Raw genomic sequence first — 23,435 nt, forward strand, 5'->3', positions numbered from 1 at the left:
ATTGTGACTCATTATCAGGCTAAATTCTCACGCTTGCGTGTTTGTCATGTAAACTCGAGCGGTATAAAACTTGTGTCATACCCCTTCAGTCCCTCTTTCATCTTTACCCAGCTCTATGTTTGCTTGCAGACAGACCATGGCTGCCTGCCATTCTTCTGCCACATGCACGGTTGTAGTATTTTTACGATGCCTGTATACGATTTTACAAGTAGTCAAACATTCAGGGAAAGTGATATAGTTTATTGGTTATGGGCGTTGTATGAAGCAGCGTGAGGGTAGCGCCTTCCAGTGGTGGAATAAAGCAATACCCGTGCGTGTGTCAAACCAATGCAGCTATTCAGTTTCTTTAAATAAATAACTTTATGACGTTGTGGGGTGTGTTTACCCCAATCAGAATCGATTTCTTTATTTGCCATTCGTATTTTCAATGCAGCGGATACACTTTTGGGAAAAACAGTACTAACAGAGATAACACAGAGACTTCAGAGATATCACATTAAATTACAAAGGTGCCAGGTGCCTTATATCAGCTACAGTGATCCAATAAAATCACTTACCAGGCGATATATCACGGGATAGACAACTGTGGAAACATTTACCTTCAGTAATATTCACGGAAATGTATACATCAAGGTAAAAGTCAAAAAACAGTTATTGTGTGACATGTACTGTCTTCAGTGCAGACCAATGCAAACATTTGACTTCAAACCTCAATGGACCCTTTCACCGAGGTGTCATGGTAGAATAAACACAGGTGTGGCTCACACCCCTCATTATGGATCTGCTCCTTTTATCTCCTAGCACACAGGTGGTAGACCTATCTGCACTAAATTACTCTTCTAATTGGGCCCTGGCAAATAAAAGTAGCAGAGCCATTATGAGTGCTATTAGCCTCACCCGTGTGACTCATAAGAACACGTCTGGGAAATGGGGCACTGCAGAGGGTTTAGACTAAACAATGGATTCCCTGGAAGTTCGCTATCATCAAGATAGGTGAAAAGCGGGGGCCTTAAAGGATAGGTATTCTTTCATTTAGCGTCTTTTTTTTTTAACCTGGACTGGATTTTCTTATCTTTTTAGGATTAAGGGACTGGTATGGGCAGATATTTTTTTAATGTGTCCAGTATTGAGCAAGAACGTAATCCTTAAGCCGCAGAAACAGACAATGTACTGCTTTGGGCGGTTTCTCCCCGCCAATGTGTGTCTTCTGAAAGGGCTTGTTTTTGCTACTGAACGGCTCACATCACCTTATATCATTACGGAATGAATCCCCATTTTGGCTTGATCACGGTCTGTTTGTTCTTTGGGGTTGGATGGACACGTGGGTGAGAGCCGGAGAGAACGCTGATTGTTGTGTTGGACTACAGAAAGCAAAGCTTAGTGTATCTAAAAGGTTTGGTCGAAGGACAGTTGAGATTGTTAAAAACAATAGGGAAATATCCTTCAACAATGCGACACGATTTCAGAGACTCCTTGAGCCAGAATGGGTCGGACACATAACAAACAGACCATATCCACCAAAAGGTAAAGAAACAAGTTTATTTCCTTTCCATTATGATAGAATATAATCTGAGCCGGTCATTAGCAAGTGGGGGGTGAATCAAGACCATATAGTCAGCAGCAGGAAACATTTTTTTTTTTTTTTTTAAATCTACAGCTACCTATCATGAAGGTGTGCTACACAATGAAACACTGAGAAATAGACAGACAGTGTACCTTTGTGGTTGTTGAAGTTCTGGTCAATAACATTGATGTGACTATGGCTTGCTTGCTCGGTATACTGAGGTACTACTAAATCGTTTAATAGAGACAAGTATCCCAAATGACTTGCAGTAGTTTTCCATTAAAGCTAAGGTTGGCAATTTATTATAGAAGCATTTGTATAATCTTTGTAAATTGTCTTCACATAATAACGACAACCAAATCAAATACTGACTAAAGAAAATGAAAAATCTTGTATCTGGTGCTGTCGCGGGCCTGTTATAAGCCAGTCCAATCATTGTAGTGTCCCGTCATGTTGGGGTGAGAGTCAAACACCCCTAGACTAGATAGCAGATAAAAAGCACTTGTGCTCCCCTCTTAACTATGGCAGTAACCACTAAAACCTCTTCTGAGTTCATTTTAAAAAGTTCCCCAAACACGCAAGCCAGTGGCAACACTTTAAACTTTGTTTATCCTTTTACAAAACTCTGAACCTTTGGATCATGTGTTTGAACGCAATTTGTTATTACTTTCGGTAAAGAGTCGCTGTATGGGAGTCCCCTTAACAAAAGTGCCCATTTGTGCAGTTAAAAGTGATTATTCCCTAATTAGTATTTAACCATGGTCATGAAACCAAAGTTGACTACTCCGATCAATACCAGACATTATTGTAGTATTAAAATGTTGGAATGAAATATACAGTTGCATTTGTTATTGAACATTAGATTAAGACACAAAGAAATATGAAGAAACAATTGATTTCCTCAAACAGGGAGGATGCCTGAAGGGGATACCAATCAGTGTAGTGAGTAGAAGTCAATTAGATGAAACCCTGTATGATTGGCAGTATAATCTGAACCATTTGATTTTGGTGGAAAGAAATCCCCGGTTCCTACGTACTGACGACCAATTGTGAAAGAAGTTCATGGATCTGCGGAAGTGGTATTAAGAAACCAAGAAAAAAATTGAACGGTACTCCTTGTACCAAAGAGTAGAAGACAAAGGAGCACTGCATTATAAACTTGACAATACCTCAGTAGTGAACGGTGTGTACAAGTGATGGATCAAATCGCTGCTTGGTGCAAAGGCAGTTGTGAATGGAGGGTGTGTTGTTGTGAGGCCTATGAGGTTGAGATCACCTGTACAAACCATTTAAATCATATGCACAAAGAGTTTTTTGACATTCTGAACCAGTATAAGTGCACATGTAGAGATTTTGGCATTTGAATTGCGGAGTTCAAGCACCACACCGTTTGTATCGATTATATTTTAGAAAGTACAGTGAGTTGTATGGCTTTTGGTATGCCAACAAGCTTTTGGTATGCCAACAAGCCCTTGAAAAGGGCTCAAGTTCTGTTTGTTTCCATATCACCTGCCAAGTTCAGTCCACAAAAATCCAACGTATCTACGATTCAGTTTTCTTAAAACACAGGTATTGGTTATTGGTATCCACATTTACTCCAATGATAGGGTAAGTCTGCGCCACAATACCTCTTTCTATACAGGAGGCAAAGAGACATTTTTTAAATTGTGTCCAACAGAGTGCAAAATTTGAAAAGACAAAAGAAAGTACATGCAATTTATAAAAGCCTCGATACATTATAAAATGTTTCAATTGTTTTTTTTTGGTATTAATAATAATAATAATAATAATAATAAATGAAATAATTACAGTAATTGAAACAAATGTTTTACCCCAGTCCAGCTGTAAAGCGTTTCATCGTTTTGACATAGGCTACTTTCATCAAGTCATAAAGTCAAAGCTGTCTATGAAATGATAACTTGCTCTTTTAAAACCATCCACATAGCCGCCCATATACCCGGGTAAAGAAGACGAGAGGAGCGTTTTCATCAAGTTCCCCTTGCGGCCTTTCTCAATGCACTTTCCCTGTCATACTTCCCTTCCACCTCCAATCCACCAGAGGGCGCTATCCCCTTACCCTTCTCGTGGCCCCACACAGCCCTCCAGGCCCGTGCATACAGCCACAGAGGTTCGTCTGAACAAAGACGGAGCCGTCCGACCACGAGCCACCTCCCCACCCACTTGCTCCTTTCCTGGGTTTGGAAAGGTAGATGAAGAAGAAGAAGAAGAAGAAGAAGAAAAAACCCAACATGGAGGAAGGTTTAGCGAGGATTATGGGTTCGCCACCGGTCCCCTGTTTTCTCCTCCTCCATCTACTTCTTCTTCTTTCAGATGGGCATGGCCCATCCAGCAAGTCTTGTTCTGCTGCAGGAGGTCCATCATCGTGTGGCTGAGTGGGCTGGGCTCGGTGAACCGGCACCACTCCTCAAACAAGGGCTCCACGATATGGGAGATGAAGCCTGAGGAGAGGGCAGGGAGGAGTCCAATGAGGGCCCCGTCCCCAAAGAAGAAGGGGCCCCCACCTCCAAGTGAGGACGTCTGACCACAACAGGCTTATACACACACACACACACACACACACACACACACACACACACACACACACACACACACACACACACACACACACACACACACACTACCTATCTGGATGGAGGGGACAGAGTCTTCCTGCTGATTGCACAGAGGGCTGACCTCCAAGGCAAATTTCTTCTCGATGTCACCTGACAATACAATGGTGTTGTTAAACATGGGGGATTCATTCAGCTCTCTGTGTATTATATTACAGATTGTTCACAGTTTTCATGCCGGTTTTGAGGTGCCAGTGTGGGGACCCACCTTGCCTGTAGAATTCCTCACACACTCTCTCACTCCACTGTCTGCTGAGGTTCCACTCCCGACACGGGTTGCACACATCTGCACACTTCAGAGCAATCTGAGAACCATGGCAATTTACAAAAAAACACATTGGTTTACGAAGTCTTGGTTGGTTTTGTGTGTATGTATTTCGTTGTCAGTGTATGAATTGAATATATTTATGTACGTGTGTGTGTGTGTGTGTGTGTGTGTGTGTGTGTGTGTGTGTGTGTGTGTGTGTGTGTGTGTGTGTGTGCGCGCGCGCGCGCGCGCGTGCGTGCGTGCGTGTGTGTGTAGCCCTGTGGATGGTATACCTGCAGTATAAAGTGCCTGTGTGGGGCTTGATGGAGGTCCAGGCTCTGGTGGTTCAGGTGTTCTCTGAAGGTGGACAGGAACTCATTCTGTCTGCTGATATCTGTGGCCAGGATGAGGGAGCCCAGCTGCTGCTCGATGTCCTGCCTGGGGGGGTAGCACTGAGTCATGAAACCCACCCACAACAACACCTGCAGTGTCTATTTGATGTGTGTGTGTGTGTGTGTGTGTGTGTGTGTGTGTGTGTGTGTGTGTGTGTGTGTGTGTGTGTGTGTGTGTGTGTGTGGGTGTTTGTGTATGTATGTGTCTGTGTGTGTGTGTTGGTGTGTGTGTATGTGTGTGTGTTTGTGTGTCTGTGAGTGTGTGTGTGTGTTTGTGTGTGTGTGTGTGCTTTCTGGACCTCATGCAGAGTGGCAGGTGTGACAGCAGGCCCGACTCTCGGAGCATGCCCACCGTGGACCGCCAGTGGTGGCTCTCCAGCACCGAGGTGTTCTGTGGGGCAGGGCGATGTGTCAATTCGTTACCGTGGCAACGAAGGATTTTATGGTTGTTTCCCCCACCAACAAATAAAAGGGTTTTCAAAAGTTAAAACAAAAGGTCCATAAAATGCATATATAAACAGGTACAAATATATTTATCAAAACAGCAACCAAAAAAAAGTGGTCAAATACAATTCATGCCAACAGCCATCGAACACGGAGGGAGGAGCCACGGGGTGCACCTGGTAGAGCGAGGCCAGGTGGTGGCCGGTCTTGATGAGGAAGGGCTGGTTGACCCCGGGGTGGTCCACGTCGTGGGCCGCCGCCGCCAGCAGACCCAGGAACACGTCGGTGGGACTCAGCAGCTCTGCAAGCTGCACACAGGGACACAGTGACATAATGATCCAGTGACACAGTGACACAATGATCCAGTGACACAGTGACACAGTGACACAATGATCCAGTGACACAGGGACACAATGATCCAGTGACACAATGATCCAGTGACACAGTGACACAATGATCCAGTGACACAATGATCCAGTGACACAGTGACACAATGATCCAGTGACACAATGATCCAGTGACACAGTGACACAATGATCCAGTGACACAATGATCCAGCGACACAATGATCCAGTGACACAATGATCCAGTGACACAGTCACACAATGATCCAGTGACACAGTGACACAATGATCCAGTGACACACTTATCCAGTGACACAGTGACACAGTGACACAATGATCCAGTGACACAGTGACAATGATCCAGTGACACAGGGACACAATGATCCAGTGACACAGGGACACAATGATCCAGTGACACAGGGACACAATGATCCAGTGACACAGGGACAGTGACAATGACACAGTGACACAGGGACAGTGACCCAGTGATCCAGTGACACAGGGACAGTGAAACCGTGACACAGTGATCCAGTGACACATTGACACAGTGATCCAGTGACACAGTGATCCAGTGACACAGTGATCCAGTGACACAGTGATAAGGTGACACAGTGATAAGGTGATATAGGGACACACTGACGCAGTGACAGTGAGTACTGTTCACTACGCTGCTGCTACTGCCTCTGGCAATTGAGGTAGGCAAATTTAAAAGGCTTAGCTGAAGAACAACGTTTGTGTTCTCTATGTGATCTGATAATAGCTATCAATCAAAGCAAATATTAACATGCCGAGAATAACGTAGTTGAATTTGAATAGTTTTGAATCCAATTGGGTTATTTTCTAGAATCCCTGTGTGTGATTGTCTGTGTGTGTGTTCGGGTGTGTGCGTTTGTATCAATGAACCTTTGATTCCTTCAGGTAACAGTACATGGCTTGTGTGACATCTGCAGCATGGAGAGCGTTGTGATAAGGATTGTGGGAGTGGTAGTCATCTTGCACCATGCCTGTTAAAAAAGTTAAGTACTATTTTTTTATCAAATCAATCCCATTTAATTTTGTCTTTCGAAAGCTCATAAAAATATTTTTTGGGATGCTGAAGATGAAGCAAATGGTTTTGTCCTCTAAAGAAATGGACAAAGTATTACATCTAGTATTACATTCAGGAAATAACACAGATTACCCAACCAATAGTCGAAGATGTTCGGCTGTCAAAAGAATCACAAGGATAGGATACCCATACTGCTCGACAGAAAAGATTCAAAGAAAGACACCAGTGTTCAAAGTAGAGTTGACCAAAGGGGCATTGAGCTGGGGAACGCTAAAACCTACCCAGAAACCTGAGCAGTTTGACCATGTCCAGGTGGAAGTGCTGGATCAGACCATAGACGTTTAACAGGTGACACATCAGAGTGACCAGACTGTAACCTGTAATACGCACGCACGCACGCACGCACGCACGCACGCACGCACGCACGCACGCACACACACACACACACACACACACACACACACACACACACACACACACACACACACACACACACACACACACACACACACACACACACACACACACACACACGTGAGTTCACCGTGTGGGGTTCTGCCTGAGAACTGAATTATTACAGCACTCATTAAGATCTCCTGGATGAGATGGAAATGCATTGTAAAGGAGCGTGATTAACAGCAACAGATTAAAGGTTTAGGTATTCCATCAATCCATTGATCATCAACATTAACCCTGTCATACAAATTATAACCACAAAGGTTTGGTGATAATATTTCACTCCTTCATTCAATGGGACTACTTGGATCTGAGCAGTAAAGAAATAGCAGGTCTTCTGCCCCTGAAGCTGTCCTCTATCTAGGGTGAATGACTGTTGGCCGTTCTCACCGTTGGTGAGACGCTCAAACAGGAAAATGTCAAAGTTCCACGTGCCCACCTTGGACAGCATGTGCTGTAAGAGAAACAAAACATTATGTTCTTACACAATGTACCAGCTATAACATGTGCATAAGAATGTGTGTGTCTATTGAAATACATTTTGAGTCTCCTGACCAAGTACTACTAAGTATATTCATCCAAATGTTCTAGTCTGGTCGTATGCTCAATAGCGGTATGCAATAATTATTCAGCAATAATCTTTAGTGTGTGTGTGTGTGTGTGTGTGTGTGTGTGTGTGTGTGTGTGTGTGTGTGTGTGTGTGTGTGTGTGTGTGCAGGTACGTAAATGTGCATATATGTTTATATGTATGTGCGTGTGCTTGCGTGTATGTGCATTCATGTGCATCTGTGAGTATGTGCGTGTCTGTATGACTGTTGGTGTGTCAGAGTGTGTGTTTACCGTTGCCTGTCCCAGGTAGTGGTGGTCCAGTAGGTGCAGAGACCCCGGGCCACGGGGTACCTGCCCCCTCAGCAACCGTGAGGCGTGACAGTACCTCTGGAAGCTCAGCTGACGCTTCACACTCCTCCTGGAGCCCGCCTCCAGCACCCCCTGTTGGACATTGGCTGGAATGACACACCAGTTACACACACGCTATGGACTTAACACCAATATGAAAACAGACTTCCAGAATTAGGAAGACGATTGAGACATATGGAGCTTGGTATATTACCGATGTTTTAAAGAGTGTGTTAACGGTTTATGTTCTATGTTAAATAAGTAACCCACTGAGTTAAAACCCCAAGTCAGCCAACAGGTGTGGAGAGAAACCACCCAAGCTCATGACACAACCAGTCCAGCAGATGGCACTAATGAGGAGCAAGTCTCTGGAACGAAGCAAGCCTGTGGTAGAACTGAAAGTGCTGAAGAATGATCATTTGCTCAAACGGCCAGAGACTATAAATGGGGGACTTACTGTTGAGGATGCGCAGGTCAATCAGTGGGTAGGAGCCTCTTCTCTCAGCCAGCAACACACCTGCATGACCTCTGGCCAATATGCCATCAGCTGGAGGGAGGAGAGAGATTATTTAGATTTTATGGTGCAATGGGTTTTCAGACCAGCAAAGGCAATACATTACGGACCTTCTCGCTATGTCAATTTGTAATACATCTACAACCAATTCATATATACAGGGATGTGGATGAGAGATTGACCCAAGATGGAAGCAAGTGAAACTCGGGAAAACACTGTCAAAGTCCTTGTGCAGGCTGGCAGACCCTTAAAGGCAGATTAAGAGCCCTACCCACTAAAAGCCCAAAAGAAACAAGGGACCTTTGACACCGCCTGATCAGCAGAGAGCATCATGACGCTCATCTGAGCCAGGCTGCAGAGAATGGACTTCCTGTGTGTGTGAGTGTGTGTGTTGTACTACGACTAAAACATAATCGACCCACAGTCTGAAGCATTGCAATGTCTTCAATTATCACCAAAAACAAACTCACACACAGATAAAGAAACAAATGGTATCATGTTCCAAAAAAACGGTGTGTAGGTTTCAAAGAGTTTGACACATTTTTTGCGTGTGTGTGTGTGCGTGCGTGCGTGCGTGCGTGTGTGTGTTGGGGTGTGTGTGTGTGTGTGTGTGTGTGCGCGTGCGTGCGTGTTTGTGTTGGTGTGTGTGTTTGTGTGTGTTGGGGTGTGTGCGTGTGTGTGTGTGTGTGCGTCTCTCCTTGAAGGTGAGCTGTGTGCGGGCCGTCTGTCTGTCCGGTGGACAGCGTGGAGGTCATGCTGACCAACTACGCTATAGACTGACATTGCATCAAGGCCTGTGACCGCGGACACAGCACGCCCAGCTCCAAGGGCCCTCATTCACAAGAACTGGATACACAGATTTGTGTAAACGTATCACAGGATAACAAGTGAATAAACACACGCACTCAATGAAGCCCATCAAAAAAAGGAATGTTTAATACACACACACACACTCACACATGCTTGTTTACCAGCATACGCACCAGACACACACACACACACACACACAAACGCACACAAACACACTCACACGTGCCTGTTTACCAGCGTACGCACCAGACACACACAGACAGACAAACACACACACACACACACACACACACACACACACACAACTTTAACCAGTCGTACTTAATAATTTACTGAAATAGGACGAGAAGAATTGGAACATGTGTCAACTCACACGGAGGCTGGTCCTTCAAGACGTTCTCAGCTATCTAACTGCCTTTATATAGATCCTATGGGATGGGCCCCCAATAAACCGGGCAGCTCTGGCATGCTCTGCATAACTCCTTATACATGTCAGTGACTGTATGTGAAGGGACTTCAGAAGGGCGTGTGTATGTGAAGGATTATCCAGGTCAGGAAGCCATGCATTAAACATAGCCAGGAGATGGGGAGAGTAGAAACAACATACATACAAAGAAGGCAGTGCACTCCTATATACTGCATTTCAACTGACCGACGACACAAGTGAGTGAACAGGTGTTTCTAAGAGTGCACAGAAAAATGGGGATGTTGCATTGTGGGACTCATCCGCAACCAGGCAGAGAGAGGGAAGCAAAACATCAAGAGGATGAGTAGATCTGGCGACGAGTGCAACCCAGAATACCCCCGCTGACTAAAGTGCAGTGCAGGCATGCGTGCGTGCGTGTGTATACACATACACACACACACACACTTCTGAGCATTGCCAAACTCTCCTCCTCCTTCTCCTCTTGTACACAGGGCCAAGCTAGACAGACACACACACACACACGCACACACACAACTGCCACCTAAGTAGATTCTCCCATCTTCTTTCCACCATCATTCCTTCTCTTCCTCTTCCTCCTACTTCTCTCCAACTCTACTTCTCCATGATTCACTCTCTCCTCGTCTCCCCCGCTCTCTTTCTCCTCCATCAAGCTCACCCCACGCCTACCCCCCCTATCCCCCCCACCCCCACGTCTTGTCCCAGCACCATCGCCTGCTCTTTATCCTCTTGTGACCATCTTTCCTCTCCTCTTCATCTGCCTCCTTCTCCTCCACCGCGAGGGGAGAAACTGGGTCAGTGTCTGCAGCGTGAGCCCAGCCAGAAGTGGGCCGTGTGGAACGTGAGCCAGCCGGCGTGCATGTGGTTAAAGAAGCAGCGGTGTGCACACCCCCCTTGTTATCCCACCTCTCCATGCACACACACTTAAAAACACACATGCGTGCCCCCCCCCCCCCCCCCCCAACACACACACACACACACACACACACACACACACACACACACACACACACACACACACACACACACACACACACACACACACACACACACACACACACACACACACACGAATATTTGCACATACACACAGGCAGGAAAATTCGGTCAAATCCCCGACATAAAAACAATGTGTTAATGTTAGAACTAAACCCACAATATTTTTGCCCGTCAAATCCATAGCTTCAACCAATCTCCCACACATGACACATGATCCACACACACACACACACACACACACACACACACACACACACACACACACACACACACACACACACACACACACACACACACACACACACACACAAAGGAATGCTAACAGGAAGCAATAGAAATGGATAGGATGCACGCCTTCAACGTTCTGGAACAGGGATTGTTTACGCAACACACACACGCACACCGGGTGGGTGGGAGGGATGTGTCTGAGACAGGAACGCTGAGCAGAGCCACACCGCTCTCCAGCAGAGGCAGACCACATCCGGTAAACAGCGGAAGAGTACGCACAGGAAATCCAACAAACACCGAGATCACACTGCAGTTTACTCTCTTGATTGGGTTTTTATGTGGTTGGCTCCTTGTTACTTTCAATTTATCTGTGTTTTGATTTAGTGTCACATGTTCAAGGGGGGAGGGATATGATAAGCATCTTCATTATTTAACATCAAAAATATTTTTTACATTATATATTTTTTTTAAAAGAGTATAAGCTACAGCACTCATCTCAGTGGCTTGCATAGGCTGACAGCCACAGCTTGGCAGGAAACCCTGAATGAGTTCATCCATGAGAGACTCAATGATGGCAATATTGCCTTCCCCCTGGGCAGTAAGGGCTAGCTTGTATTCTGAGGTCCCTGTCTGTAGATCTACACGGCCGGCTGGAATAAGGTTAGCTCAGTACACTCTGGAATTACCATCTATCTGCCTAACCCAGGAATCATTTTACATGCACTTTCAATGAAGTATAAATAATAATTTATTAATCAATGTTGTTAAGGTGCCTTAAACTACCATCACATCGCTACTTATATTTGAGAAGTAACTGAAATATTTGTATCTAACTTGAAATCTTCCATATGCACCTCTCGAGAGACTTGTGAGGTAGGGGGGGGGGGAGAGGGGGGGGGGTGGGGGTGTGTGTGTGTGTGTGTGTGTGTGTGTGTGTGTGTGTGTGTGTGTGTGCGCGCTTAGTAGAGAGATGAGAGCATGGATTGAATCAGGTCTTCTCTGAGGAACCCGTTGAACCCTTATCACAAGTCAACGGGTTCAGTCATTCAGTCGGGGAAACTCCCACTGATCTACTAACACACATACAAGTCCGGAAACTTCTGCAAGACGTCATTATCACGCATTCAACCAATCCCTTTGGCCAGTATGTATTGACTTCCTTTAACAGCTCAAGTCAACGCTAACGACTGTGAGCATGCGTGCAAGGGTTAAACGCGCGAGTGAGACACCTAATCGGTGGAACACTTTTTTTTATTACCACGTAAAAAAAACTTGAATCATCCACTACAGTGTTGTGTGACGGTGTTCTTAATGAGATTATACTGATACACAGCCCAGTTTACCACTACTGCATCCTCCACTGAATCTCTTGCACCAAATAAAAACATGTTGCTGTTATCCACGGGCATGTGCGTTCTGACTTGGCAGCCACACAACAAAAACCTATGTTTATTCATTTAACTAGAAGAAAGAGGCCATTTTAATAAAAAAATGGATCATGTGGATCATCATCTGTTATCTTTTTGGATAGCTCTTTGTAGTTCACAGTGGATCCTAACAAAGTTTCAACTTTCTTTTTTGCCCTTTCCCACCAACCTCTATCTCTAACAAATCGGGCACAGGAGCTTTCATTGTAACCCCTCTTGTATTGAATTTTCAATATCCAACGGTCCCGATCACATTATCCAAAGAATCCCTCAACCAATCTGCTGGCTCTCTGCTCCTATGTTGCAGGGAAGCAATATGAGTTGTTAACAGTTGTGTACACCAGACATCAGCGGTGCACACCAGACATCAGCCGTGCACACCAGACATCAGCCGTGCACACCAGACATCAGCGGTGCACACCAGACATCAGCCGTGCACACCAGACATCAGCCGTGCACACCAGACATCCCCAGAGCACGCTGTCACAAGCAGCATGCAGGATGCTAGCATTAGGCTCCCTTTCCCAGCGTGCGCACACAAACACGCACACACACACACACACACACACACGGTAAACCATGAGCAGAAATTGCTTTTTTGTGTAAAGTCCCTGACAAAGAACCTTGTGACAGTCCCAACACCATAGTAGCGTACTGATAAATGGGATTCAAAGCCATCTCTGAAAGACATGCTCAGGTATTCCACATACTCGAACATACCACACACACAATTCACAGTGAAAATGATCACCTATCGCCAAGAACAAATTAGGTATTTAGAATTGTCTCACATCGATAACCTTGTTGTGTTCCTGTAAACGACCACTACTACTAATAACAATGATAATAATATTAGGTGTCACTGTTACCTGCCCGCTGTGCACTCTTCTCTTCTGCGTCCTGCCCCAGCTCTTCCACCTCCACCCTCCAAGCTCCGGGTGTCTGACCTTGCTCGGGCCCCCGGGGGCCCCCTCGGCGGGCCCTCCAGGCGGCCCTCAGCTGCCGTAGGAGAGCGGGCAGTTCCAGCGCCAGGGACAGGGCGCCGCAGGTGACTGGTGAGGAGCCCAGGGGCCCCCACACCGGGGAAGGGGGGCCCTCGTCCTCCTCGTTGGGGGTGACGCCGGCCGTTACGTCGGCCCCCACCCCTTGGCCGGGATCTCGCAGCCCCAGGTCTTGAGCCCACAGGCCCCCGAGGACCGGCATGGCTGTCCCCTCGCTGGGAGATGGGCAACGCAGGGTGAGAGAGAGAGAGAGAGAGAGAGACAGAGACAGAGACAGAGACAGAGAGAGAGAGAGAGAGAGAGAGAGAGAGAGAGAGAGAGAGAGAGAGAGAGAGAGAGACACAGAGACACAGAGAGACAGAGAGACAGAGAGACAGACAGACAGACAGAGAGAGAGAGAGGGAGAGAGAGGGAGAGAGAGAGAGACAGACAAACAGAAACAGAGAGAGAGAGAGATAGACAAACAGAGACAGAGACAGAGAGAGAGAGAGAGAGAGAGAGAAAGAGACAGTGAGAGAGAAAGAGAAAAAGACAGTGAGGGAGAGACAGAGGAACGTCAGGAGGAGAAGGTAGGAGATGTCCTAAGTGTGGGAAATGAAAGACGCACAGGAGAAGAGATAAGTCCGATAAAAGCAGGGGAGAGGACGGAGAAAGACCATTGTAGGAGGTGGAGATGGAGAAGAGACGGATCAGCAGCAGGTATGGAGGAGAGAAGAGGAGCGAGGAGCGCCAGGAGAAAGTGGTACTAGACCAGCAGGAGGCACAGGGAAGAGCCGCGCACAACGCAAAGAAATGTCAGGCAGAGGAGAGGACAAAATGAGCGTGGCTTCACTCTGCTCCACTCTGCAACTGATGCTCAGCCTGCTACTGCCGCATTCTCCCACTCACTCTCTCTCTCTCTCTCTTGTTGACTCTTAAGCCCTGCCTCTGTTATTCTATCGCCAGCATTACCACTACTACCATGTCTGCCCGTCTTTCTCACACACACGCCAGCACGCACGCACGCCAGAGAGAAAAATAAAGAAAACAAAACAAACATATGATAGCAGTGTAAGCAGGTGGAGCGGTGGGTTCATGGTCATGTTTTCTGTCTGAATGACTAGTAGGAGCACCGCCTGCGCCTTCGTGCACGCACACACACACACACACACACACACACACACACACACACACACACACACACACACACACACACACACACAGGAAGAGAGTTTGTTAGATCAGTGTGGGAGATCAGAAAATTATAAAACAACACATTGTCCTTGGAAGACAAATACACACACACACACACACACACACACACACACACACACACACACACACACACACACACACACACACACACACACACACACACACACACACACACACACACACACACACAGCATCCGCCCTAATATGGCCACTTACTTCTTAACATTGATTCCCATTCATGAAAATTATTATTATTAGGATTAAGCTCATGCATAAATCCCTATCAACGATTCAATTAGCCTCCCTATGATACACCTAACGCGACAAATTCAAGATTTCCAGTGACTTCAAACTAATTGACTATACAACCCACTGTCTCCTTCACTCTGAGCTCACATGCAGGGACCATCCCATCCACCCTCTAGGCCTTCCTGTATCCACTGAAGATCTGGCTTTGATTTACCAAACTCAAAGTCTTGGGGGGGAAAAACACCCCCCGGGATGGAAAAATATGTTTTGTGTCAAAGCATAAGCACAAAGAAAAATATCTAAACATAGAGTGAGTGATACTGAGTACTTCTCCTGATTTTTGTAACACATGAAAATAAATAAAAAGGAAATACCTGATGCACACACAAATACAGATGCTCACACACACACACACACACACACACACACACACACACACACACACACACACACACACACACACACACACACACACACACACACACACACAGAGAGACAAGGTTCACATGAGAACGAGGACTCATTCAATGAGACTTTCATTTGTTTACGTTGATGCTTCTGAAGGCACTTTTACTTTAAAAAGTATAAAGATCTATTTTACAGGTTATAAGGAATGATTTTCTGTGTGTGTGCGTGTGCGTGTGTGTGTGTGTGTGTGTGTGTGTGGTCATGTTTTAGTGGTTTTCTTAGCTCAGTAAAGGACTAAACACTTGGAGTTCCTGTGAGCCAGGGCAAGGCTTGAAGCTAGTTATCAATTTCCCACAAAAAAAATACTAGTTTTCCACCCCAGTAATGAACCCTTTGTTGTTCATTCCCACTTGGCCGGAACTTTTATTTTGCCCAATGTGCAGTTTGTGAGCGCTCTATTAGTCTGACCAAACATTTACAGATAGATTAAGTAAATGTTATTTCAAAAGACAGGAGATTAAAATAAAAGGGCCTGGAAAGAACATTCAGTCTGACTCCAGAACGTGACACGGGAGAGGTTGAGAGTAGTATGGTCAGTCAGAATGGCTCTTACCTAGTGTGTCACTTAAAGGGACATTGTGTTTCGTCCTTCCGAATAAAAGTCCTCCACGCCTCTGTGAGATAACACTTTTATATTCTATATGGATCAGAGATCTTCCAAAGGTAGGCTGACAAGAGAACTTTTATAACACAACATTGAGACATTTCAATGTGTGCCCAAACAAAAATAGTTAATATGTAAGATACAGAAACAGAGATTGTTTAAGAGCCTTTTCACAGAGGTGTAATCATACAAGGGCACGCTTTGTAGAGGATCTTCACCACTTAAGTCCACTACACTCTGCCCGAGCTTCTGTGAAACGCGATATTAGCAGTTTAAAGGGGACATATTATGATAACAATACTTTTCCTGGGATGTGTGTTGTTTTGGGTCTCTGATGCTCCCACAAGCAAACAAACTTTGAAAAAAGTCACAAATACATCACAATACACAAAATACATTGGCTAGCACACCTGTTTTTCTATTGAGTTTGTATCAGGTGTACTACTAACATAGGACAATGCAGAACACTGGGCCACAGCAGGCAGGTTGAGAGGGCACCTCTACAGTAGGACTCCATTCGTTCTCCTTGTGTGCCATCCCTGACCTTTACAGACATCAAGTAGCGATCCACGCTCACACCTACTGTTAAGTTGGACAATGGCAGGGCTCATTGATATTCTCAATGGCTGCAAGATGCAAGGAGGTAACTTGTGGGCGCTGACCAAATTGCTAATGACTGCTATCCAATAGCTGGGTTGGATTCAAACACTTGTGCCTGGCATAGAGTACCCATTCAGCCCACCTCAGTAAACTGCTGATGGAAAATGCCCTTTGAGCCAAGCTACTCTATTCTGAGTACCCCTGTTTTGTTGATCCGGTAACTAGGGTCGGGGGAGGGTAACAGACTACATTTTCCAGCAGTCCCCTTCAATCGTCAATATTGAGAGAAATCTTAAAGTATTTTTATTCTAAGCAACGTTGAATTATAATTGCACAAAGAGCTTGTTTTGAGAGAATGTTCACACATCCAAGACAGACGGCCAAACACACTCGTTCATGTTGTCATTCCAGAGACCAACTTGACAGAACCTTATGACCGCGTACTCGAGAAATACAGCGGGTGGGTAGGTCATCAAAGTGCTTCAGCGTAAAAAGAAGGTGGATTAATCACCAAGCTTATAAAGGCTTTAACTAAATGTTGGAAACAGAGCAACATTGGGGAGCGGTTAAAATCATTCAGTCCAGGTGGTCATGGCATGTTTAAAACTGCTTACTGGAAGTCCAATTTTATCTGCCTTCTTTTACTGAGAATGAGAGCAGACGTACTCCATTTAATCTGAGTCACCAATAATCCATTGAGGTGACTGTAATGCTGATTCGTTAGGCATATCATTTTAAAGCATTGGGACAAAATATTAAGAACAATATATAAAGTAAAGGTGTTTTAAATGTTTGAGTTTGGCTAATATTTTATGTCCTTTTCAATGACAGGTTTATAACTAGGCCTAAACACTTCCCTAAACATAAACAAATAGTAAACAAACTGAAAATAAACCAAGCTGTCAATACACCAGCAGGTGTCATAGCAGAAACAGACCACAAAGAACTATACAGCAATCTTTTTCACATGCCTTAAGTGACTTATTTTTTATTCTACCTTGTTTCAATACATTTTTACAGCGAGTTAAAATAAAATGAAAAAAATAAAGCGATCAACCGGCTGACTCTGATACATTTTCCTTGACCTAGAATTCCGTCTCAAAAAACAATATCCACATGAACGGCAACCAGCACAATGTTCATGTGAGGTCTAACACCTTTATACTTTATTATAAAATCTTGAATATTCCAGTGGTATTCCGGTTGACTATTCCAGTGACAGCACAAACGGAAACACACGCTTGTGTAGTGAATCAATCAGGGAAATTGGCCTGGGGCATCTTATCCGGTGAATATTTTACACTGGTGTCTGGCTTTTCTCTTAAAACTTGTGTGTCTATGTGCCTGTTGTGCTTTGAGTATTTACACTTCAATGAAACTTGAAATAACACTTTTGTTTATATTATGAGTGGGAGAGATGGGTTCCAGAATACTTTTTAAGGTTGTTCTTACTGTAAATGTGCGTGTGCATGTGTGTGTGTGTTTAAAGATAAAGACAGTGTAAGAGTGAAAAATCTACGGAAACATATTAGGGTAAGAAGAGTAATTATGTATGAAATAAGTCTATTTTCTCTAAGGTCAGGAAAATGCCACAATATGACTTGGTTTGGTAATGTCTGTGTTGGCATATAGAAACGTTTTTAAATTGCCCTGATGGTATAAGACAGCCACCAAAGTATACACTTTAGTTATAGTACCACCTTGTGGCTAGTCAGGGTAAATGTTGAGAATAACTCCCTATCTTGATAAATGCCAAAACTATATCATTTAGTGATACATTAACCAAGTATTCACAAGGTTAAGAGCACATGAGAATGATGCCACGATGACCATGTTATGTTAACGTGGTATACATTTTAACCAGAGAGAGGGAAATAAAGAGAGAGAAAGCCAGAGTGAGCCAGAGACAGAGATACCTGCTATCAGTCTAATGTGGCAGCTTCTCCAGGTTCGTGATGGCCTCGCGTTGCTCATTGGTCCGTTCTCCAGATCAGTGTGTAACTGCAGCACTGGCTCCACCATGGAGCATACCAGCTGGGCCTGGAGCATCTCATAGCGCATGTCTGCCCTGGCTGGATCCTTCAGGGATGGCCTTTCTGAACAGTTGTATTTATTATGAATCATAACAGAGAATTCTCAGCTTGTAGGGAAACATATGAAGCATAACCTTTTAAGAGGTCTCAGCAATAAAAGGCGATACCGTAACAGGTTAACTGCCTGTCTTCGACAGCTCTAGATCTACTTTAAGAGGGGCTTCAATAGAGAGCAGGTGCTACGAATGATGGCCTATGCATTATACAGTCCCTGACAAAAGTCTTGTCGCTTGGGTACAAGTTGACCTTAAGTTCCCCTCAAATATGTCTAGTTACGTTTGGTGGCGGAAAAATCATGGTCTGGGGTTACATCCAGTATGGGGGTGTGCGAGAGATTTGCAGGGTGGATCAATAGCCTAAAATATCAAGAAGTATTAGCTACCTCTTACATTCCCAACCATAAAAGGGGTCGAGTTTTGCAGCAGGATGGTGCTCCATCGCATACTTCCATCTCTACATCAAAGTTCCTCAAGGCGAAGAAGATCAAGGTGCTCCAGGACTGGCCAGCCCAGTCACCAGACATGAACATCATTACGCATGTATGGGGTAGAATGAAAGAGGAAGCATGGAAGAGGAAACCAACAATTCTTGATGAACTCTGGGAGGCATGCAAGACTGCTTTCTTTGCTATTCCTGATGACTTCGTCAATAAATTGTATGAATCATTGTCGAACCGCATGGATGCAGTCCTTCAAGCTCATGGAGGTCCTACAAGATATTAAATAAGGATCTCACAGCACCACTACTTAATTCACTGTTATGCAACATTTTTGTATCTGAAGTAAATTATTCACATTACTCTGTAGGCGACAAAACTTTTGTCTTGCCAAAATCTGACCTGTGTTCATTAAATGATCAATCTATCTTCAGTGAAGCAAAAATTATTTTTGTATATTAAACTTAATTTGGGAGGGTTTTAGCTTTCATGAGCCATTTCTAAAACCAATGGATTAATTAAGTCAGGTTAAAAGCTGTTTCTACAAAATCGATAAGTGACAAGACGCGTCAGGGACTGTATAGTGGCAATGTGGCTAAAGCTGACACAATGTGTGTGTTTGTAAATGTTTCTCTCATTAGTCTATCCTATTCACACTTTGCATTGCTCTTTCCATGGTTTCCTTCTACAAAACATGTTTGTGTTTTGCCAGTTAGGAGAGAGACAGAACTTATGTGGATGATTCAACAATTCATTTATGTACACGTAAACATAAAAATTATCCAGACGAAATAGCATTTGCAGTGTTTCCCCTACCATTGTTCAGGCCTGGCGGGCCGCCAGGCCAACGAGCGCCCCCGCCAGGCCAACAACCGGCCAAAAAAATGAAAAGAAATGAAAAAGAGAAAAAAAAAAAAATGAAAAAAAAAAATTTTTTTTTTTTTTTTTATTATTATTATTATTAGCCATAATATCATAACCATCCAAGCTCACCACCAGCTATCTCAATATGTATTGGTGCTTTATGCTCCTGTACATGAAATTAGTTTATATTAAATCAACTTTGTTTTTAGAAAAACACTGTTTATTCTCCGGCAGAAGAACTATACCATGAACCGATCGCGTAAATGCGACGTCTGATTGGTTCAGCCCGCCGTTACCATGGACATTTTTACCGCCCCCGCGAAACACTAGCCTCGTTCTTTATATGTCCATAACTTAACCAACTTGTGATGGCTAAGCAAGTGTTTTATTTGGAAATAACCAACAAATACTCTAGCATCCCGTGAAAAATGTATAACAAATCACACCATCAGCTCTTACCACCGGGCCTAAAAAAAATTCTAGGGGAAACACTGATTTGCATAAAATAAATCCATATCTTTAGAAGCCCCAACTCACATAACCAACATAAAAAATATAAAAAAATAAAATATAGCCATATACAATCTCACATCGTTATAGCACAGCTTCAATAACATTATTACACATTTCATTCTAACCGTGAGCTGCACACAAAACAAAACAAATTCGCATGACAGGAAAGAAGATCCCATTATTAAAACAACTTTCTCCATACATTGACTGCATCAAACAATAAGCCAACATTCAAACTTTCCTAACGTCCTAACTTTTAAAAGTTTAGAGGTGGAGGCGCCCCCGACTCCGTCTGCTTGGCTGAATGACCTAAAATAAATATAAAAAGTATCCTGTAAGAAAACACTAGCCACAACAACAATATACACACTTTATGATGAGCGTACCTTTGCTAAAATGGTAGAACTACTGTGACTAGTAAGCACATTTAGCAAAAACGAATTGACAAGTTTATAACGTGTCATTTTGTCCCACTTGAAGCATGAGGAGGGGGAGGAGGAAGCACAAACACGTTTGGAACTCACCCGAGGGGATTCTGGGCTGCCGAAAGGCGAGCTCTCCATTGAGTTCTCTTTGTCGGAGGAGGTGTTGTGGAGTTGGTGGGCAAACTTCCTCCTCAGCGCCTCGGCGATGAGGGAGGCAGGGTCGCTGGGCAAGGCGAGGCTTTTACCTCCGCTGCGTCTGGGTTTCACCGGCCTACCTCCTGGGGACCTGGGAGCACACCACAGGGAGAAATATTCCATCAGCCGGTGACACTCTGCGTGGCATGAGATGTTCATTAATTCATTAAAACAATAGAATGCCTCTAAAAATATATTTTCCTGTGTATGCGAGTATATGCGTGAGGTATACTCTCCATAAAGTTCCCTCAAGTGCAAAATCAAAATCAATATTTTTCTTATCACAAACACAATGTAATCAATAGCTATTAAAACGCTTGCCATCGTTGCCTTGCTTACCTCTTCACAGAGCGCAGCGTAACACTGTTCAGGTCCTTAAGGACATCTAGCATGGAGGGCATGGCCTTGGCTGAGACAGAGCCCTGGGCTGGGTTGTTGGCCAGCCTGCGCTGTCGGATCAGGTGCGACAGAGGCAGCGTCTCATCGGGAGCCCCGGGCCCAGACGAGGGGGGAGGAAGAGGCGGTGGTGGTGGTGGTGGAGGAGGAGGAGGTGCAGATCGTGGTGTGGAAGTAAGTTGAGGAGACAACAAATGTGTACCGAGCAGAGTCTGGGCAGGCGTCAAACCTGTTTTGCAACATAGATGAGAGATTGAGGGAAAACGGATGGGCGGTAATGATAGAGAAAAAGAAACACTGCTGCTTAAATGTAAGTGAGAGAGAGCAGCAGGATAAGAGATGAGAGAGAAAGATGATAACCTAACCAAACTACACATTGTTCCCAAAAAAAAGAGCACATAAACAATCGTGGGTTGTGTCTGGGATGTCTCTGATTATATCCGATGTGAAATGGTGTACATTTGTTTGGCTGTACTCGAACCTTGTGGCGCGGTGACAATGATCGCTATCTGGGCTCGTAGTTTCAGGAGCTCATCCTCCAGGAATGTGATTTTCCTCAGGGCCTCCGGGTCGCTGTTCTGCCCCAGCAACGGGGCTCTGCTATGAGCTCGGCTCGGCAGCCGCACCGGTCTTCCAACAATGTCCCGATGGACAACGCTTTGATTTGACGGAGGCAACCGGTTTCTACATTTTTTTATAAATTAGAATCAATAAAATATGATCAACTTGACCCTGGCCATTATAATCATCATCATTATTAAAAACCTGCTTTGTTTGTAGTAGTACGGTGAGGTAAAATCACTCATTTCACAAATGCATATTATTTGTGGGCATGCATTGCACTCACCTGATCTGGGTCAAGCTGTCGCCATCATCCTCAGCCAGCCACAACACATCCGCAAATGAAGGTATGGCGTGCGTATCCATTGTAACATCAACGTAGCCATGAGACCGGTAAGTGTGCAGAGGGATCTGACAAAGAAACATTAATAATCAGAAGAAAATACAACACACTTTTGTAACGCATCGGACCAAAACAAATTCTGCAGCGTCGTTTGGTTCAGTTCTTGTTTGAGTTGTTTTCCCCATTTACTGAACACAAACACAGCATCAAAATGTATTACACTATGTGGCATTGTATACCTGGAAGTGGACCCGGGGTGTAGGTGTCATAGGAATATTGGTCCCAATCATACGGACAATGCTTCGATACTGTCCACACAGCTCACTGTCCCACCCTGGCACCAACTAAGCAGTAGGAGTATGAGCAAGGAGATTGAAAAAGCAATGTCGATTGAAAACATTAACACAACAAACCACAGACAAACAATGTACATCTATGACAACTCACCATTTCTTGGGGTACTCCGAAATACGCCAATACGGTGCGGAGCAAATCCAAAACATCCTCTAGAACCGACATTGGAAGAGCTTGCTGCGGAATACAATGAAGTGCCCTTTTATTTCTGCTGACTAGGAAGCGGTTAACACAGAATGAAGGTTAAAATCAAGTCATATGCTTTGCACCTGGAAAGCGAAGGTACAACACGGGTCAGACTAATAAGTCTGTGTTCTCTTAACAATTCGAGGACAGGACTTCTTTAAACATGTAACCTTGCTTGCTTTATATTGGCTCCGTGCGGAAGCTTTATTGAAAGGATGATGAGCGGGATTGGAAATAGGAAATAAACAACATGCAGCGAACATATAATTCGACGGAAACTTACTGTTATGATTCGCTCATCCAATTTAATTGTTTGCTTCAAGATGTTTTTATGACAAATACAAGGCGTGGGCCATCCGCATCTCAGCAAACATGATAGTTCCCTTTAGCTGCTCATGTCGTGCCAGCAGATCGGCGTCCAAGTCAAATAAAGCTCTAGCAGTAAAACGTGCTCTGATTGGCCGTCTAAAACCCCACCAATATTTGACCAATGGGAGCGAGGGACTCT

At 44.5% G+C, this 23,435-nt stretch overlaps 2 protein-coding genes across 2 annotated transcripts; both read right to left on the reverse strand.

The window, feature by feature from the left end:
• Positions 1 to 363: 363 nt before the first annotated feature.
• On the reverse strand, positions 364 to 13,741 carry LOC115534805 (cAMP-specific 3',5'-cyclic phosphodiesterase 7B). Its single transcript, XM_030346078.1, has 12 exons — positions 13,315 to 13,741; positions 8,480 to 8,569; positions 7,966 to 8,129; positions 7,516 to 7,579; positions 6,951 to 7,046; positions 6,525 to 6,625; positions 5,454 to 5,585; positions 5,133 to 5,224; positions 4,735 to 4,879; positions 4,403 to 4,499; positions 4,207 to 4,287; positions 364 to 4,023 (listed from the first exon to the last, which is right to left on the reverse strand). The coding sequence occupies exons 1-12, from the start codon at positions 13,646 to 13,648 to the stop codon at positions 3,836 to 3,838; spliced, it is 1,584 nt and encodes a 527-aa protein (XP_030201938.1). The 5' UTR covers positions 13,649 to 13,741; the 3' UTR covers positions 364 to 3,835.
• A 6,079-nt stretch (positions 13,742 to 19,820) lies between these two features.
• mtfr2 (mitochondrial fission regulator 2) lies at positions 19,821 to 23,371 on the reverse strand. Its single transcript, XM_030346093.1, has 9 exons — positions 23,211 to 23,371; positions 22,835 to 22,918; positions 22,627 to 22,731; positions 22,331 to 22,455; positions 21,965 to 22,167; positions 21,427 to 21,712; positions 20,992 to 21,178; positions 20,451 to 20,776; positions 19,821 to 19,888 (listed from the first exon to the last, which is right to left on the reverse strand). The coding sequence occupies exons 2-8, from the start codon at positions 22,904 to 22,906 to the stop codon at positions 20,732 to 20,734; spliced, it is 1,023 nt and encodes a 340-aa protein (XP_030201953.1). The 5' UTR covers positions 22,907 to 22,918; positions 23,211 to 23,371; the 3' UTR covers positions 19,821 to 19,888; positions 20,451 to 20,731.
• Between the last annotated feature and the right edge of the window lie 64 nt (positions 23,372 to 23,435).

Source organism: Gadus morhua, chromosome 21 (assembly GCF_902167405.1).
Source record: "Gadus morhua chromosome 21, gadMor3.0, whole genome shotgun sequence".
Classification (NCBI taxonomy): Eukaryota; Metazoa; Chordata; class Actinopteri; order Gadiformes; family Gadidae; genus Gadus; species Gadus morhua.

What these genes read in the sequence shown, in the direction of transcription:
- LOC115534805 (XM_030346078.1), bottom strand. Translation starts at nt 13,648, where the DNA reads ATGCCGGTCCTCGGGGGCCTGTGGGCTCAAGACCTGGGGCTGCGAGAT. An exon ending in CAAACTGCTCAGGTTTCTGG is followed by an intron (nt 6,626 to 6,950) that starts GTAGGTTTTAGC and finishes CTTTTTTAACAG; the next exon opens with GCATGGTGCAAGATGACTAC. An exon ending in TGAGGAATTCTACAGGCAAG is followed by an intron (nt 4,288 to 4,402) that starts GTGGGTCCCCAC and finishes TTGTATTGTCAG; the next exon opens with GTGACATCGAGAAGAAATTT.
- mtfr2 (XM_030346093.1), bottom strand. Translation starts at nt 22,906, where the DNA reads ATGTCGGTTCTAGAGGATGTTTTGGATTTGCTCCGCACCGTATTGGCG. An exon ending in TCGGAGTACCCCAAGAAATG is followed by an intron (nt 22,732 to 22,834) that starts GTGAGTTGTCAT and finishes CCTACTGCTTAG; the next exon opens with TTGGTGCCAGGGTGGGACAG. An exon ending in ACGCTGCGCTCTGTGAAGAG is followed by an intron (nt 21,179 to 21,426) that starts GTAAGCAAGGCA and finishes GTGTGCTCCCAG; the next exon opens with GTCCCCAGGAGGTAGGCCGG.